The 18668-nt window shown below is 51.3% G+C and overlaps 1 protein-coding gene across 1 annotated transcript in view; it reads right to left on the reverse strand.

Annotated features, from left to right (window-relative positions):
• The window catches only part of TSHZ3 (teashirt zinc finger homeobox 3), a 69607-nt gene extending 55538 nt beyond the window's left edge, over positions 1-14069 (reverse strand). Inside the window, exon 1 of the mRNA XM_065925721.1 lies at positions 13702-14069. Within this exon, the coding sequence (XP_065781793.1) occupies positions 13702-13741 (40 nt within the window). The 5' untranslated portion in view covers positions 13742-14069. The remainder of the gene's footprint in view (positions 1-13701) is intronic.
• Between the last annotated feature and the right edge of the window lie 4599 nt (positions 14070-18668).

The raw sequence follows: 18668 nt of genomic DNA on the forward strand, positions 1-18668 counted from the left end.
CCCGCCAGGCATCTGCTGGCATCGCCAGGCCTCCAGCAGCACAGCCCCTTGCAGGTCAAGGGTAGGCACTGCCCAAGAAAATACTGAACTTCAAGGGACAACCACCACGTGGTCAGGAAACTCCCAACCTGACTCGAGGGCTCAGAAGGCCATCAAAGGAACACCATGTCAAGAACCCAAGCAGTAGCTTGAACTCAAAAGTCATCCATCTCTCGGAGGTCAAATTCTCAACAAGATCCTCCTCCAGTCACCTGCCCAGGTGAGGCATCTGCGAGGGGCTCCAGCGAGTCAGGCAGGTAATTTTTCTAATCTGAGTTATTTCTCTCTCTCTGTCTCTCTCTCAGCAAAAGGCCAGAGTGGTGGCTGTGTCGCCCCTAGTGGGCTCCCACTGTACTAAGGGAGAAGGTGGACCTCACACAGTGAGAGGCAGCCCCTGGGGACTGCCACGGGATGCTCAGCAATGCATCCCCAGCGCTGCCGTACATGGGGCACTGAGGGCCAGAGTTCCTCATGTGCTGTGCCCTGAAAACGGTGTCCCAACTTAAAAAAAAAAAAAAAAAAATGTGGCTTTCTTCCTTCTCAGGAATTCTAATATTCAAAGCCTTTTTTCCACCTGCTAATTTTAGAAGTCCTGCTATTCTTTGGGAGGAGAATGGTGTGAAAATCAAGCATAGTATCCAAAAATAAAAGAGTAGATCTGTTTCAGGGCGTGCAGCATATTTAACTGAAAAGCAACTCCAGATATGCCACTTTCTATCGAGCCTTTAATACGTTTTCCAATTTTTCCAGAATATTTTAGCTTCAGAAAAGGCAAGGATGAACTTCCTAATCTATGAATATTTTTGCGACTGAAATGGGCACCCAAAATTATTTCTGGATTGTGAGTGGGGATCTTTTCAGAATGTGATGCCAGGTGATCACTCAGGATGTGAGTCACTGGTGCGCTTCCCCGGGCCGCACAAGATGGATTACACGTTTCCCTTCGGGACCTGGAGCCCGTTCCCAGGTGAGTGAAGTGATACAGTGTTCTCTCTCCGTGGACCCTGAAGGTGGACTTCATGGCATGCTTTGCAAGTCCCCCATCTTCACTTAAAAAACAAAAACAAAAACTTGTGATCTAAGGAATTCATTTGTTCTAGACCCACCGAAACTGCGGAGTGGCTTGTGGTCCAGTTTGCCCTCCACTCCAGTTCTCAGGTCTGAGGCTCTCCTGAATGGCCCAGCCTGATGACTAGGGGAGCTGAAAGGAAGGATACTGGAAGGCTACCTGAAGACCCCAGCCCATGACTCCTCCAGCCAAGGAAGCCAGAAATTTGTGACAGAAAGTTAGAACTGTGTGTCAAGCCCTTCATGCAAACAATAAATATTACTTCTGCTCATAATCGGACTTTTCTCCAGCATCGTCTTTGAATGTTGAACCTTTTTCAATTAATTAAAAACTATGCACTGCATAGTGCATATTTTATCAGCCCTCAGCTGCTTAAGTGTCTAGAAAAGACCAGGCAGTTTTTCTTTCTTTCTTTCTTTCCTTTTTTTTTTCCAGGCAACCCAGAGCAAGTACTTGCAAGGGTCATATCTTTTTAATTATCTTTTCTCTCTTTGATTAATTATTCCGTCTGACAATAGCGTGTTTCTAATGCTATTCACCTGCCTTTGATGATTGACAACTTTTCTGTCTGATTCAGAGCAAACAGCTGCTGCCACAATCTCCTAGCAACCCGGGTGTGATGGATGAGCCCCCAAGATGGATGGCTGCAATAAATCATGTCTCCAGCCATAAAACTGAGAAAAGGGGATAAGAAGAAAAGCGAACAAAAAACAAAACAAGGCTTCTTCCCGTGAGTGCACTCAGTTCCTTACCAATTACACCTGAAATGGACTTTGCACCTCTTAATAGCAAAGTTTTTCTAATCAGTAAAAATGGGATGATGCCATTTGTATCAAAGGTGTTTACAATTGTTCCTGCAAATTGGCGCTTGTACTCCAATTACCTCCAACACTGCCCAAGTGCAAGGGCAGAGGATCAAAGTTTTGCTTTCCTCCTTGAAGTCTCGACAAGAAACAATATCATCTTTCTATAGTCAGATGTGATTCCAGACACCAACAAAGGCTATATATCTGATTCCACCCGATTTTTGGCAGCAGCTGGACTACACCAAAAGTGACTCCTAAGTCAGCCTCTGCATAGTGTCAGGCTGCTAATAAAGTTATTTCAAAATAAACAGACACACATACACACGAAGTTGCCTGGAGTTGATGAGTGAATACACCACATTCTCATTTCTTTCCTATTCACAGGAAATGCAGGCTTTTTAACACCTCAGGGAAAAGTTTGTCCAAGAAGCAGCAAGATATGAACATTCAGCCCTTCCACGAATTCGCGGTTCTCATTTCTTTAGATAAAAAACGACCCCAGTCTAACTTTCTGTCCCATCATTTTTTAAAATTAATGTCCACACGATAAGTCATACAAGAAGCCCTAAATTTAATTAGCAGACCCAAATAAAGTCACATATTTAATAGAATGCCTGACAATTAAATTTGCTCTATCGGGGCTCTCCTCCTGGAGGAGTCGAGCAGGAAGGCCAGCAGTTTCTGTTTCCCTTTTTCCACCGGGAAGCCGGCAGCAGGCCTCTAAAGCTGGACGGGGAATGGCTGGGTTATTGATGCTTCCCAGCAGCTGGGGGCCCGGGAGAGCCAGCCTGCGTCCCTAAGTCCTTCCAGTAGGTGGGGGTGTCCTGGAGCAGAGCTCAGGGTGCAACAGAACCAGGAGGGATTAGCTGTCTGGGCCTGGAAACAGCTGTCCACATCAGTCCTGCGAGGGTGGGGGGCGGGGTCTGCAGGGGGCCTCCGGAGGGTGACCCAGTGCTGACACAAAAGAGGGGAGGCTGCGGGGAGCAGGGCTAGGGTTAGATCATTTTTTATCTGAAATATTCCTGGGACATGGAAGTCTATGTTTCTTCATTCTCACACGGCTAACCAAGCCAACCGGTAATCTTTTTTTTTTTTTTGAATAGTTATATTCTGCTAAGCTTTGTGGATACAGATTTTTTTTTCAAGCATGTCACAGAGTTTAAAAAAAAATCAGACAAGGGTACTGGCTTCGGCAACTACGGTTCTGTTTATATTTTAATGTTTCGTACGTGACTGCCTCTGTCGGGGAAGAGAGAGGGAGAGAGGGAGAGAGAAAGAAGTTGCCTGTTAGTGTAAATCACAGATACTTCATTTTTCCCAGTGTCCTTGGAAATTATTCAAAATTAAACCGCCCCTCCTTTACGGGAGGGGGGTGTCTTCTATACTGTAAATGGGAGGGACTGCATCTGGTCAGGAGCAATGATAACCCAAGGCCAATCGATGGAAACCACACACACACACACACACAGAGGCCCCTACCGGGCCCCGGCTCGTCCAACTCTCAAGTTACAGGTTTACACGGCAAGTCTAAATAATATTCAAAATGATAAATGGCACCCTAAGCCCGGCATCCACCATCAATCTTTTTTTAAGGAACATCCATCTTCAATAACGCATGTTTGAATCATGTGAAGCCAGGAGCCCTGAGATTCATTTATACCACCCCTCACAAGCCAGGGCGGCTGAATGATACCTGTCAGCTCTGCTTGCTTTTTTTTCCCCTTGACTACTAAAAGGGGGGGGGGGAGAGAAAAGGAATGAGGGGGGTGGGGGGAGTCAGAAGAGCCTCAGAGGCTGAGCAGGGTGGTTTAGCAGATAATATTAAAGAACATAACCTCGGCGGTGCCTCTGCCAATCTCGTGCCCGCCACACCACACACCAGCCATCCATACGAAGCAGGCTCTCCTCCCCTCACCCCTGCGTCTCCTCCCTCCTCCCTTTCCCTCCGCCAAATCAGCAGTGCTCTCTCTGCAAGCCAGCGGTACTGTGTACAGTGGGAGGACGAGCAGGCTGCATCACTCGGACCAGGCTTCCCTCCCCTCCCCGTTGTCTGGCTGGGGCCCATATGATAAATGACATATGTCATTCTGTCAGGAGGGAAGGGTGGGTCAGTGATGTATGACTCCGCTGAAAAGGAAATCGACTCTTTGGCATGGCGCAGCTCTTCACCGGGATCTAGTTTCAGAACTCTGAAATGAATTCTCCGACGTTTCAAGTGCATACTTAGGGCAGGCTGATGGGAGGCCTGGGGAAATCACACTTTATCCTCCCCCTGCCCTTCCGATGGCAAGGGAAGGAAAAAAAAAAAAGCGGTTCTGCCACTGGATACCTGCAAAAGGCCACGCGCGTGTCAAAGTCCCCAGCAGTCACACACCACGGGTTATTAAAAAATGTGACTTTGGGGAAAAAAAAAAAAAGGGAAAAGAAATGAAGCGGAGTAAGGTTAGTCCTTTTATTTATTTATTTTTTCATGGCAAAGGGCTGACACAAAAGCAAGATAAAAATTAGCATGTTTGAAGTAATCGTCCGCAGCTTGACATCTGCATAGTAAATTTTAAAGGAAAAAAATGTGTCAGACAGCCCAGAGCCGCTTCGCCCTCCCCCCTTTCATTAGCTCACTGCCAGGGTGGCACTGCTGAACCTCATTACGGCAAGAGGATTTATGAAGCTGAACCCAATGGCAAAGAAAAGGCATCTGTCAATAATTGTAGGGAGCTGCACTCACAGCTTTGAAATCTCATTAAGTATGCAGTTATCAGGCATAAAGATCAAAAACATTACTCAACTCCGACAGAATCTTATGGAGGAACATTAATTAGCAACAGGCCTACAGTACAAAAAAAAAAAAAAACACACAGACTTCCTCTCACACCTGCCCAACCCACAAACCTAAAGCAACACTCCCCCTCCCGCCCGAAAAAAAATAATTCCCGGCATCTGAGGCTGATCAAGAACATGAAACGAGAGAGAGACACAGAGAAAGGAGGAGAGGGAGGGAAGGGGTGGGCGGCGGGCAGGGAGGGAGGGGAGGGCGGGGAAATTCGGTTGAGAAAAGCTTGGCGGTGAGGAGAGAAAAGGAAGAAGCTGTCAAACTTGAGAAGGATGTCAGCGCTGGCCCTGATTACAGGGGCCTATGGAGTTCTCAGACCTTTTATCATCCTCACCATCAAAAGCAGCCGGGAGTCACCGCAGGAAAGCTGGTGGCTGGCCCACTGCAGCCCCGGTCCACGCTGGGACCCTAGACCCTGTCCTCGGCCCCTGCTCACCTTGGCAGGCCGGGATGCTAGGCCCGATGCCCAGGAGACAGGCCCTGCCCGGCGGCCTTCTGCAGCAACCCCACTTCCCTGCCTGATCTGCAGCCAGCCGGCCTGAGAAAGCCAGGGCCAGACCTGCTCCCCAGGCCTCGGGCGCAGGCTAGGGAACCCCTGCCATCACTGAATCTCAGCGCCCTCTGCGAACACCTTTCTCTTTCTCCAGAGAAGAGGATCTGCTTCTCACACATCCACTCTGGCTTATTTTGTTACTGCGTATGCTGATTTACAGACTCAGTCCTTGCAACACACCAAAAAACAAAATATAAACGCAGAGAATTCACACTCAAGCCGTCAGGCCAACATCGGGGCAGGACACCTCTTGACCTTTGTAGCAAGCAGGACAGAGCGCAGCTGAGGACGGGGGTCAAATGTCCCTGCTAGTGTGACTCCAGGTTATCCACAGGGGAAAATTAAATAACAGGGTTCCACTCCCACCACATCCTCCACCTCCTGCAAGCTTTGATGGCAAAGAACAATTTGCTCATGTTTGGAAACATCCCACAAGAATTGTGTGCACAGGGTCTCAGGCAAACTATGTCATACGGTGGCTTGATCCAGGGTAGGTGCACGGTGGGGGGGGGGGGTGTATGTGTGTGTGTGTGTGTGTGTGGTGGGGGGGTGGGTTGGGGGCAGGGGAGTGGAAATGTCAAAAGATCACATTTTTCGGTCCAACAGGCAACGTTGACCAACTCTGTGGTGGGATGTGCAACAGTGAGGCACAGCCCTCAGATGCCCCATGAAAGGTGTATAACAGTAGCAGTTGTAACAATAAAGCATGTATTCTGTGCTAATTTCCCTTATTGCACTGTTACAGAAAGGTGGCTTTTTCTTGTTACCCATAAGCACATGCTCCTATATTCTCTGTCTCTTTCTCTCTCTTACGCACGCGCGTGCACACACACACACACACACACACATGCACACGGCACTTCCCATAATCCCACACCATGAGGATAAGAAAACCTATAGAACAACACCTCCTCTGATCTGAAATCTCTACTATCACTCTTCACTGAGCTTTTCTTCTATTCCTACATCTCTTACTTCATTCCATAGGCCCTCCTAAGTGTTTACCTCTCACCTCTCCAGAAGTTAATGGTCACCTTTTCTTCATTAGCCACATCTTTAAGGAAAGGGGAATGAAGATTCCTAGGCAATCAGCCTGGAGACCCCTTCAAGCCAAGGCCCATCCTCTCCAATCACTGACTTTCCTTTGGAATATCAATGAACACATCTCAGATAAATTGTCACCTGTGACCCAAAAGAGTTGCGAACACTTGTCTATAAACCAGACTTGATGAGAAGGAATTTTAGAAGGAGTGTTACAATAAGGTGTTTATATTTTTTATGTGCTTACCATATTACCTTTATTATGTGTAACATCAAAGTGATTATAGCAATTACATCTAACAGAATTAATTACAGAACTTCCCATCATCCTGGGATACATAATGCATTAGAGGTAAGGCAAAGAAAGAAAACATCTTGATTGTAGTAACTATTGTTGGTGTGTATTTTCCCCGGCAGTAATGCCAAACCAACAGCAGCTTTCAGGACGATGGAGTGGGAGAGTTTCAATTGGAAAATGAGGTATATTTTCTTTAAATTAAGTAATGCTTTTGCCTAATAATATGTTGGTGCTATTGGACATGTAAAATCAATTTCATTTTTTAAGTATAAATCTTTAAAAGGTGCTGGTTAATCCACCCAACCAATGTTACTACATAAAGGAGAAAGCACATGGGTGAAACACTTACAAGTCTTTACGTATGCAAAATAAATTCACTCAAGGCTTCATTAATATTAATTTAAATTCAAAACCCATTTACATTAAATTGTTCATTAAAAATTGCCTATTTTATGCAACATGCATTTCTCAAAGAACTCAGAGGAAACTGAATACATAGGACTAGATTTAATGATGGGGATGGAAAATCAAAAGTAAATGAATTGGAGTCATTTCATTTATATTACCAAAAAGCCCTTTACTCTCCAAGGGATGGGTTCCAGTTTGGGGGACAAACAGGCTTTCAGAGTAGTTTGCTTTCTGCTACTATAAACTTGCATATCTGACCTTCTGGGCTACCCAAGAGAATGATGAAAACAAGAGACACTGGTGGAATGGAAACCAAACTGGGGAAGGCAGCAGGTACCACCGAGAATCCCACCTGGATTTAGAGCACTGGGAGTTAGGCTTGCTCTGTAAAAAGCTACATGAATGAGCATTTGCTAGTACCCATCTTGGCCCCAAATTAGTAGTTTCTCTCTCCCTATTCACTCCGCCCCCTGCAATCCTTTATTCCCAAAGCAAGGGAATCGGGAAGATGATGACAAGGAGTTGGTAAGTTCCTTGCTTTGGCTCCCTCCCCCTCGAAGACAATCTGAACTTACCCTGTTTCCCCAACAGCTGTTCTGGATGAAGAAAACACAGTCATAATTAATAACATGTGTCCTGACAGTATGAATTAATAATTTATCATTAAGCCCAAACAAATTTAAATTATTCTTCAAGAGCCACACCTTAGCACATTTGAGAAAATAAGACAAGGAGACAGTCAAAAAGTCCAGGTAACATGACCTTTAGAGAAATGTTTCCCCCGCCCCATATGTCTCTTGGGCCACTCTTGTTGAAATACTAAAATAATTTACAAAATTGAAAGTAATTAAGCCCAAGAATCTAAGTGCTGATCAAATCAAGTGTATGTGCTCAAAATGTCTTCTTTTTTAAATGGGGCTTATAAAATATTCAATATTTGGTCAAGGACACTATGTAATCTTTCTAATAAAGATTCCTAAATGTGGAGTATGACAGTTGTTCAGGCAAGTGGTCATAAGAAGATTATGTTCTATTACTGGTGTTTTTTTCTCAGCTTCCAAAACTGCATAGCATCTTTCTAGTCACAAACAGTAACCTGAATTTTTACACCCATGTCTAACATAAATGTTTACAAATGTTGAAAAATTAGAGAAAGCTGCCAAATCTATGTATCTATTCCTTACAATTCAGGCATAAGACTCCAGAAAGAAAGAAAAAAAAAATATTCATAGCCATTGTTTAGTAGGATTTGAAAATTAATTTAATGACTAACTGCAAATACTGGAAACTAGAATTAATCTGTCTGAATTTTTTTTTTATATTAAGGCTTACAGACATTTAAATGCATGTATCGGGACACTTTATCAACCTAACATAAAATTGTCATCTTATCTTATTATATGACTATTTTATGCATGTGTCAAAAGAATTTAAAAATGACTGCCTGTCTATTGAGTCTAATTACAAGTGCACATTATCTGTCTCGATGTACCAGTCCATATCATTGTTACCAAATACAATATATTGTATTCACCTTTCATTCTTTAACTCTAGACAGAGAAACCGCAATTTGGAGCATAACTAGAACACACACAGAGTGAACACCTGAGAAGGTCCAGCATGATACCACCGTTAGGTTCTGTCCTGTTTCCAACACGGGCCATGGGGTGAGCCTACAGGGGTGTTACAGAACAGCTTCTCTGAAAGGCCTCCCAACCTGGGCTGCAGACAAACACAGAAAGTAGACACACACCCTACTTTTTTTCTTTTTTTTTACTACAAGACTAAAGCTATTTTTATAGTTTGTCCAGTGATAGGCAGGAATAAAAATGGGCCAGCAGGAAAGCCTCACAAACTGCTCTCGGCATAACTGGCCTGCTCCTGTTATTCAAGATGACTGTGGGGCACCCATCCGAACCAGGACTCCCATCCTCTCCCCACTCCTTCCCTGCCTGCATCCGCAGCCCTAGCCCCAGCCTGGCTCTGCCAGATGCCAGGAAAAAGGAAAGATGCCACTTCGCCCTCCAGAAGGTGATCCTTCCCCTTCCAGAATCCCAGAAGTGGAGGGCGGGGAAACTGGGGTTTTCATTCTGGGAACTCACCTGGGTTTCACGGCGGCATTTCCCCTGGCCCTGAGCAGTCACCTTTCATTCTAATCACTTTACAAAACAATCTTTAGTTAAAAAAAAAGGGGGGGGGGGGCGGAATGCAGACTTGTGAGGCAATTTGGGGAATAACTGCTGATACGTCAGTTATTGACTACCTGGCTCCCGCTTACGAGCACGCTCAAGGCAAAACTGAGAACAAAATGACAACATCAACCGCTCACAATCAAGGGTGGCCCTGGAGAGCACTGAAGCTCTAACTGGCAGTTGTCAAGATAATGGGGGCAGAGCAGCCAATTCTGGAAGCTTCTCTCCCCTCCGTGGATGTCCAGGGGAATGGCCTTGGCTCCTGCCCTCTTTGTTTCTCTCCTTCAGCTTCTTAATTTCTCTTTTTAAAAAATTTACATTGTTCCTTTCGTTTTGCAGGAAAAGGGGGGAGGGAGAATCACAGGGTGACCAAAAACAGTCATTCTGTCACCTTGCTACCGGGTAGAGTGTCTGCCCAAAGGAGAGATGTGTGGCAGGTTTTTGAGAGCAAATGAATTCCCAAAGCGGAGGCCGAAATGCCTTCCTGAATGATCCATGTGCTTCCAAGAGGGAAAAGCTCCTTTCCGGAGCTGCCTGATAATGTGGACGTGACTTAAGAAGGTTAGGATGGTGGTACGTGGCCCTCACCGAGTGTGCCATCTAGTTCGCCCATGCCTACCCACAAAGTAAAACCCCCAGGCCTTGCCACTGCACGCTCAACCTGTACCTTGGGGACCCGCAGTGATTTGTTACTCCAGCAGGTCTTAAGGGGCCCAAACCACTTTGACAAAAGTCAAGACGCTTGAAGGTTTACCTTTGCAATACAGCTGCCTAAGAACTCCATGGACGGTTGCTCTCTTTCACCAAATAAGACTCAAAAGGTCAATGACAAGTTGTTGTTTGTTGGATTTTCTCTTTTTTTTTTTTTTTTTTGGCCGGGGGTGGGGGGACTTTAGGCAAGGGCTTATTAAGATTTTACACTTCCTTCCAAAGGATGAATAGGAAAGAATAAAAGGTGATCTGCTATTAAGTACTGCTCGAACTTCTTTTCTGCTATCTTCAAAAAACATGCTTACTGAAAAACAAACACTACACATAGGAGAGAGAGAAAATGGTCGTTTTACCTGAAGGACACTGGCCTCTGTCACCCCGCTGCTCTCTGAGCTTCTACGGGTAACGACATTTGTCCAGCACAAATGTATAGCCCTTTGAAATTACATGCCTGGAGAAAGGAAACTCCTGCCCAGGTTTCTCTTTGGCAGGTGAAGAAATTTCTCTCTTCCCTTTGAGTAAAGACACTCAGCCATGCATAATTTCTATCAAAAAGAGAAAATCCTAAAGTGCAGAAATACGTCTTTTCAGGGATTCTTGGAGCCTGCTCTGGCCTTCTGGAGAACAGCACTACATTTGGCCTAGATGTAAAAACTGTGTGCACCTGTGTGCTGTGTCTGCAGGCTCTCCCCAGCTCTCAGCCCTTTGTGGTTGTTATTCTACCCCAGACCATTAAAAGGGCCCTAATTCCTATGACATGATTATCCAGGTACCAAAGCCCATTTGTCACCTGCAGCAGAAAATTGAGTTAATGCACAACTAAAGGCAGCCAGGACTGTGTAATATCAACTTGATTACATCAAACTAGCTGCAAACCTAATTCTGCGGGATGACACTGCGTCGAGCTTGTCATCTCCAATCATTAAAGCTGTCAGGAATCCATCAGGTTTACAGCTAATTAGGTGAACACTAATGAAGCTGGCAAAACAACTTTTCTTTTTTTATGGCTGAGCGGACCTTTCAGTTTGGAGGGGGAGAAAAAATTCTCGAGTCTCCTCAAGGTTGCTGGGACTGGATTTCCAGTTACCAATCAGCAGACATCTTTCTTTTTCCCACTCTCTTTCTCTATCAGTACAAAGCAATCAATTTGTCATCACTCCCAGTATGCCACAAAAGCAGGCATGAACCTTATAACTTGCAGCTGTGAGAACTGAAAAAGGAGAAAAAAAAGAAAAATGGGAAGTTTCTTGCCCATCCAAACAAACAAACAAACAAACTCACACAGCACACATACTGGCCTGTGCATACTTATCACCAGCCTGGATGTGGAAGGTTTTTTTTCTTTTTTTATTCCTCCACTCTCCTTAAATAAGTAGCCCTTCAGACATTCCCCACCCCCTCCTCCACACGTCCATTAGGCAGAGGCATTCTGATAAAGTAAATCCAAAACCAGGGTATGGGAAAGAAAAAAAGCACTCACGCTGCCAACTTCTGATTGACCATTAAGCTATTGATGAATGTGCCTGTCAGGAGAGAGACAATTAAATCAAATATGAAACAAAGTCGTTTTGACGGGTCATTTTGATAGAGCAAAACCATTCTTCCAGCTCCTATTAGTCGTGCAGTCAAGTTTTTATATAATGAACATTTCTTAACTGACCTGAGATTTCCTGGCTGGCATTTTTTAAAAGGTGCAAAAAGGTTAGTGAACAGGTTGCTTTTAAGAAAATAAAATCAACAGCATACTTCCTCCTCCCCCTCTAATATTTTTAGCAGAAAGTTATCAAATAAGAGTCTCAGATTGGCAAGGTGGAAGAGAAAAGATGAAGCAACGGCGGAGAGGGCTCTAAACCAAATGTAAAGATGTAATCACATATGGTTCATTTGATTGAGGCAGAGAGATACCTTCAAATGTGCATCCAAAAAGGAAAGAAAAAAAAAATTTTTCAAAGACTGGAAGCAGCCCAAGACACTCCTACTGCCCAACTTTGTAAAGGAGTCCTCCAAACTTTGAGAGTTTATTTTGAGTAGATAAGCTCATTGCCTGAGCTTGGAATTTAAAGTAGAAGATGGGATGGGCAAAAATGCACCAGCCAGAAGGTGACTTGAGAGGTGGCACCCTCCCTACAACCACGACTGTGATTTTCAAACTTTCTAAATTTAGGTAACTCTGAGGACAGACAGCAAAATCGGCAACATATGCCCCAAACCAAGTCTGTTTTCTTCTACAATATCCTTAGGACACTAACAGGACTGTACATTTCTGGGAGAAGAAAGAACAGCGTTCTCTCTCTGTGACCCTGTGTGGGAAAACTCAAGTTCAGAGTGCAGCCAGTGTGTGAGCTCCACCAAAGCCCGCTGAAGCCATGAGCATCATCCCCAGGGCTACTACAGGCTCTCACCGGCGGCATGGTCACAACGCCTTCCTCCTAGAAGGGCGCCAGGCAAAGCCCTGACCCTCCTCCCTGTCCTCCCTTCTTCCCCAAAAAGAAAAGCACAGAAAAGAAAGGAAGAGAAGAAAAAAAGAAATGAACCTCCACTTAACCCTCCCCTTCAGGCAGCATCTGAACCTCTGCACATCTGAGTGTTATACTCATATCAAAATACATCCCGTCCATATGTGGTCCTCTCAGCAGTCCGCCCCAAATCCCAGAAGTTGCACTGACAGGGCCCGAGTGACGTCACAGAGCTTGGCCTCACCATTTCGAGTGATTTATTGATGTTTATTGGGAATGAATAGATCAAAGGCAGCAGCATGACGGGCGATCAATCAGTCATCAAATCAAGGGTGGCAAAGGGCCAGAAACCCTTCTTCCAAGCAACATGCCCCCAACTGACATTATTGCAAAATAATGTTATGTGTGTGGGTTTTGTTTTGCTTCCAATGATGCTTTTTCCAGAAAAGAAGAGGGGAAAAAAAAATCGGCTCGGTCTTAACAGGAGTTGACACTCCTGGAAAAAAAAAAAAAGAAAGAAAAAGAATTAAAAAAAAGGAGCGGGGCGGGGTGGCGGGGGGCGGCGAAGTAAGTACTCCGATACGTCCCAGAACTAAGTGCTAGGAGGAAACGAGGGTGGGAGAAGCAGTAGAAGAAGGTGGGGGTGAGCTAAAACGAACCAGGGTAAAGAGAACGCCAGCATCTAACAGCGACTTGACAGTCATCTGACAATACCCAGACCCTGTGCGCTCTGGTTTCCACCGCTCTGCCCGGTTTGGGCCCAATAAATGAAGAATCAATCGGATTAGCAGTAAGGTGGCCAAAGGGACCAGCTCGCTCACTCGTTCGCTCTCTTTCGCCCGGCAGACACCGGGCAGTCCCCCGCCGGCCGGCCGCGGGAGGACACAGAAGGTGTCCCGGGGAACTCAGGTGACCCCGCCCGCCCCCCACAGAAAGAGGCAAAAGAGGGCTCCTTCCCACCCCCTCGGCGGCCAGGCGGGGAGCGAAGGAGGCAGGGACTCAGCCCCGCTCAGTTCACCGCGGGCGAGCGCGGTTCCCGAAGTGGGTGCGAGCGGGAAGGGGGGCGGGGGGGCGGCGGCAGAGCGCAGCGGGGCGTCCGGGGGGCGCCGGTCCGCGAGGCGGGCGCACGCACCAGACAGGAGAGCGGTGAGCAAGCCCGGCGCCCCGGAGTTACTCTGCGTGGCCAGAGCGAGAGGGGCGAGGAGCGGGGCAACGAGCGGGGTCGCCGCCGGCTGGAGACGCGGGGCGAGGAGAGGAAGAGGCGGCGGAGAAGAGGAGGAAGGGGAAGCGGCTCGTACCTGCTGCGCGCCGGGGCGCCTGCTGCTTCCTCCTCGGCATGATGCTCCTCCGGCGACTGCCACTGCCGCCGCCGCCGCTGCCGGGCTGAGAGGGAGGGAGGGAGGGGCGGCGGGCCCGCGGGGGGGCGAGGCGGGCCGGCTCTCAGCCTCCCCCCCGGAGAGCGGCCGCCCGCAGGATGCTGCTGCGCCCCGGCTCTCCGCGTCCCCCCCGCTCCGCGCTCCGCCGCGATCCCCGAACGTGCGGAGGGAAGAAGGAGGGCGGGCGAGGGAGGCGCGGGGAGGGAGGAGCGCGGGGGGAGGAGGAGGCAGAGGAGGAGGAGGTGGTGAAGGAGGAGGAGGAGGAGGAGGAGGACCGCGCTGCCGGCGGAATGGGAAGTTTGACAAATCGCTCCAGCGGCCGGAGGAGGAGGGGCGGGGAGGAGCGGCAGCCCTGCCCCCCCCCCCCCCGCCCCGTCCCCAGACGAGGTGCGCGGGGTTCGGGGCCGGGGGGCGGGGAGCGAGGGGAGAAGGCGGGCAGAGGGGTGGGAGGAGGAGCACCGGAGCGGCCCCGGCCGGTGAAGCCCGGGTCCCCGCCCCCGGGCAGGAGGGTCACGGCATCGGAGGGGGCGCTCAGCCGCCGCCGCCGCCGCGGCCCGGGGCTCAGCGGTCCAGTCTTCTGCCCGCGGCGCGGCTGGAGCGGCGGCGTCGGCAACAGGCAAGCTTAAAGGAAAAGGAGATGATCGTGTCACTCGCCCGCCCGCGGGGGCGCCGCGCCCCCGCTCCCGGCCCCGAGCCTGTCTAGGACCCCCGCCCAGTCCTGGGAGGGGGTGCCGCCCCTCCGCCTCCGCCTCTTGCGCGCACGCAGGGGCGCGGCGCCGGCTCGGCCGAGCCTGTCCCGGGGCACTAGCTACTCCCGCCCGCCCCTCTTCCCCACCCGGCCTCGCCCCCTGGCTATCCCCCGCTGCCACTCCCGGGCCGTACTCCTTTCCACAAGCCGCCTCCAAAGCCCCCAGCCCAGACCCCGGGCCTGGGCCAGCGCACCCCGGGGATGCCAGGGCCCGCGGGCGGGCGCCGGCGCCCTCGGGGGAGGAGGCGGGCGAGGGTTGGAGCGGGTGGGGGCTGCTCTCAGACCCCGCGCGCCTCCCGAGCTCCTCCCCCGGGACCCGCCGCCGCCACTTCCCCCAATTTTTTTTTTTTCCCGGGCAAACTTTCCCGGGCCCGTCCTGGGGGTCGGAGAGGGAGGGGGTGCCTCTTAAGTTTCCTCTCCAGACTGGGAAGATCACGGTACCTCCACCCCACCCCTAACCCCCTAGGCGCCGGACCGCGCCCCCCACCACGGGCTCTGGCAGATCCGAGGGCGGGACGGGGGCGGGGGCAGGAACTCACACACTCAAGCCCATCCCCCGCCCCGGGGCGCCCCGAGAGGGGCTACCGCGCCCCGCGCCTGGCCTTCCGGCAGTATTGGGCAAAAAGAATTGATTATTGATTGGGTGATTGGGGTCGCCTAGGCTCCTTGCGGGCCAGCCCGGCGGATCGTGGAGAGGAGGAGCTGGCAGGGCTGAGTTGGCGGCGGGGCAAAGAGGGTTCACTTACTGGCGGCCGCGAGGGCGCGGGTGGGCCGGAGCTCACTGGGACGACCCCAGGGCAGCGGCGGCTGAGCGGGAGCCGGAGCCGGAGCGGCGCGGGCGGCGGCGCATCGATGCGCTGCGGGCTCGATTGCGTCTCCCTGGGCCAGCTCTTGGGCCGGGAATGGGGCGGCTGCGGCGGGGCCGGCTCCGGGCGCTGCCGGTCGGCGGTGGCGGGAGTGCGGGGGCGGCCGCCAGGTCCACCGTCCCTTAGGCGGTGCTGCTTCTAGGCGCGCCGCTGGGGCCCAGGGAGTCCCCTGTGCGCCGCGTGCGAGAGTCCGGGCGAGGGCCGAAGCCCCGCGCCCTGGGACTGACTGCCTGAGCGCTCTGGGAGCTGCAAACCCCGGCCTTCTTCCGTCTTTCCCTACCCGCCCCCCCCCCCTTATGTTTCTTTTTTAGTCTCTTTCTCCCTCTTCTTCTGCCCCCTCTTCTCTTTATTTTTTCCTTGTGATTGTTTTTTTGCAAGTTTGTTTTAAAAGTTCACAGGCATACTTTCTTTTCTTTTAGACCTGGAGACCTCGATCTCACCCTGACGGTAAGATCAAAAGTCTCCGCTCGCCCCCAGCCTGCGAGCTTGGGCTCGGTCCAGACGCCTCCCTGAATGCAGATGTGCTGCCGCCGTCCTCCGGGGCTATAAAGCCGCCTCCTGCGCCTTGGCGTGCGCAAGAGCGCACGGAGTTGCGGGATGCGGACCCCGGGCGGTTGCGGGGAGTTGGAGTCTAACTGCGGCTGGGCCCCGGGCTGGCCTCGTGCGGCAGACTCCGGGGCGGGCGCGTGGCGCGGAATTGGTGCCTGCGGCCGCAGAGGCCAAAGCAACTGTCCCTCCAGGCCCGGGAGACGCGGGCGTGGGGCGTGAAACGCTTCTTGCGAAGGAGAAAACGGTGAGTTGGCAGACGCCGCCCGCGGCCTCAGGATTCTAGGATTCTGGTTGCGGCGCTGAGCACCACTTGCCTGAAGGAGAGTAGGCGCCGCGGGAGGTCACCTCCTGCCGCCCTGATTGACCTTCCACTCGCCGAGCGCCCGCTTGGGTCCACGGGTTGTAGCAAATTCACAGCGCTGGGCACCGTGCATGGAAGGCTGAGACTTTCGCCCTGGCTCGTGCTCCCCCCCCTCCTCTCCTTCCCCGCGCAGCTTTCCAAACCTCAGTTCCCCCCGCCCTCTCCCCCTGTCGGCCGTGGCCTGAGCTCCGGTCTCGGCGCAGCCCGCAGCCACCGCCCGGTCGCTGCCTCGCCCTCCCCCGCTCAGGCGCCGCGTGCAGTGCGATCCGCCCCAACATCTGTCCGTCCAACCATTGGCGCATCCATCAGTGTCAGTGAGATGCACATCGCCGCGACAGCCCATCACGCACCACACGGGCTATGCGGGGTGCATTCTGCGACCGCGCTACTTTGCCCAGGCACGAAAACAAGGTTCCGGCCCGGCTTGACACAGCATGGAACCCTGATCTTTACGAGGATCTTTTAGCTACACCTACCCACTTTAATATCGGGACCTCTAAACATGATTAGTTTTACAGGCCATTCTAGGGATGGGACAGGTGCAGGGGAACAGTGTCAACCTAGCCCTTGCATTCTGCAAAGTTCTCTGCCCCTTTTCCGTGGACTGGGTGTGGCATAGGAAAGAAGGGAGGTGGGTTTCCCAAATCCGCAGCAAGCACGATATAGACCTGGAAGCTACCTCAACTCCGTGGCTTAAAATCTTCAGCTTGGCGGAGTCTAAGGCTGTCGAGGTCGCCAGGCAGGTATTGGCCAGAAGGTCTCAATCTAAAAGTTTGCCAGGCCCCACCTGGCTGCTTCGTACCATGGCCTGGCAGTGAGGAGACAAGAAGGGAAGAAAAGAGGAGGGATCCATGGGTTCTCACGGATTCGAGTGAGAACTATGGGCTCGATTTAGGGAGAAATAGTTTCTGGGTGGCAGTATGTCTGTAATTCACATTTACAGAGGGAGAGAGAACGGGGTCATAAGTTGGAGAAGCCAGTGCTTTGCAGGGAGTTGCCGACCATTCCCCGAGAATGCTGACCCCGGACGGTGGTGGCCTGCTCCCCTGCTTTTGCTTCTGGCTATTCCCTATGTCCCTTAACCCAAGATCCAGAAGACAGACACCTTCACATATGTCCCTGATCAATCAATCTGGCCGGGCCAAGGACCTTTCATGTCCTCCCAATAACTTCAGAGGAAGAGTGTACATAGAACCTCCTCCTGGGACATCTGTGGGACGGCTGTCTCTGGCACTTCCCCTGATATATTTGTGTTATTACTATTGAAAATATATCTGTCCGGGTGCCTGGTGAGTTCAGTCCCTCCGAGTCGACTACACACGCGGGTCAAAACCTGTGCGTCTCATGGTTCCGCGATTCCCGACTTCAGAGGGATACAGAAACCGGTTTCAGGCGTGCGCCGAGGCCTGCGCGGTTCAGGAGGAGGCCAGAAACCGCTGAGGCGGCGCCAGCTGGGGCGCCTTCCTTGGGAAGGACGGTCCGCGCTCAAGGGTGCCGGCTTCGCGCACCGCATCCAGCAGCCGAACCGTTTCCACGCTAGACTAGAGGGCGGAAAAGCCCGCGCCCGGCGGAGGAGTTAGAATTCTGTAGAAGGCACACGGTGCAGAAATCTTTGTACCCCACTCTGAAGAGTTGCAGAGACCTTTCCTTTGAAAAGCAACAATAGGGTTCTGCCCAGCAGAAGCACCTGGTAACTACTTAGCCGCGTGAGTCATGCAAAAAGTGGCCCCCTATGGAAAGTGCCGTGTTTCTGAGAATAATTTTTTACACCCCTAAAAATAAAAGGAGAAGGGGGCTGAGGGACAGTGGGGAGATGCCAAAATGTCCGGTGGCAACCGCCTGTAGGGGAAACTGGCGGCTCCCATTGCGATCAGCTGGACCACCCTGTTAAGAGCCCCCCAAATTCCCAGGGGCCATGAAGACAACTCCTGACCCCCAAGATTGCCCCCCTCGGGCGCAATGGAACCCCGCTCCTCCTCTGCGGCGGGATTCTGAGCCCTGTTCAGTACAAATGGTCCCAACAGCCGTTCCTTCAGGTCAAGGGGTTAGAAGCCCGACTCCAGCTCCGGGAACTCACGGACCCCAGGCGGCAGCGCCGGGCCTACCTGAGCGGGTCTCTCCCATCCCCGGGAGCGTTTTTGTCCTTGGCTAACCCGAGCCTAGCCGGGAGACGTCGAGGAGGGGAGAAGTACGCAGGCGTGTGGTTCGAAGCAAGTGTGCGGTGGAGGGGCGAGGATCCTGACCGCGGCGCGCGGCGCGGGGAGTCAGGAAGTTCGCGCTCGGGAAGGAGCAGGCGGGCCACCGCCTGGAGGCAGCCGAGGATGCCTTCAAAGTGCGGTTGGGGGCTGAGTGACCGCCGGCCGGT

Source organism: Muntiacus reevesi, chromosome 2 (assembly GCF_963930625.1).
Source record: "Muntiacus reevesi chromosome 2, mMunRee1.1, whole genome shotgun sequence".
Lineage (NCBI taxonomy): Eukaryota > Metazoa > Chordata > Mammalia > Artiodactyla > Cervidae > Muntiacus > Muntiacus reevesi.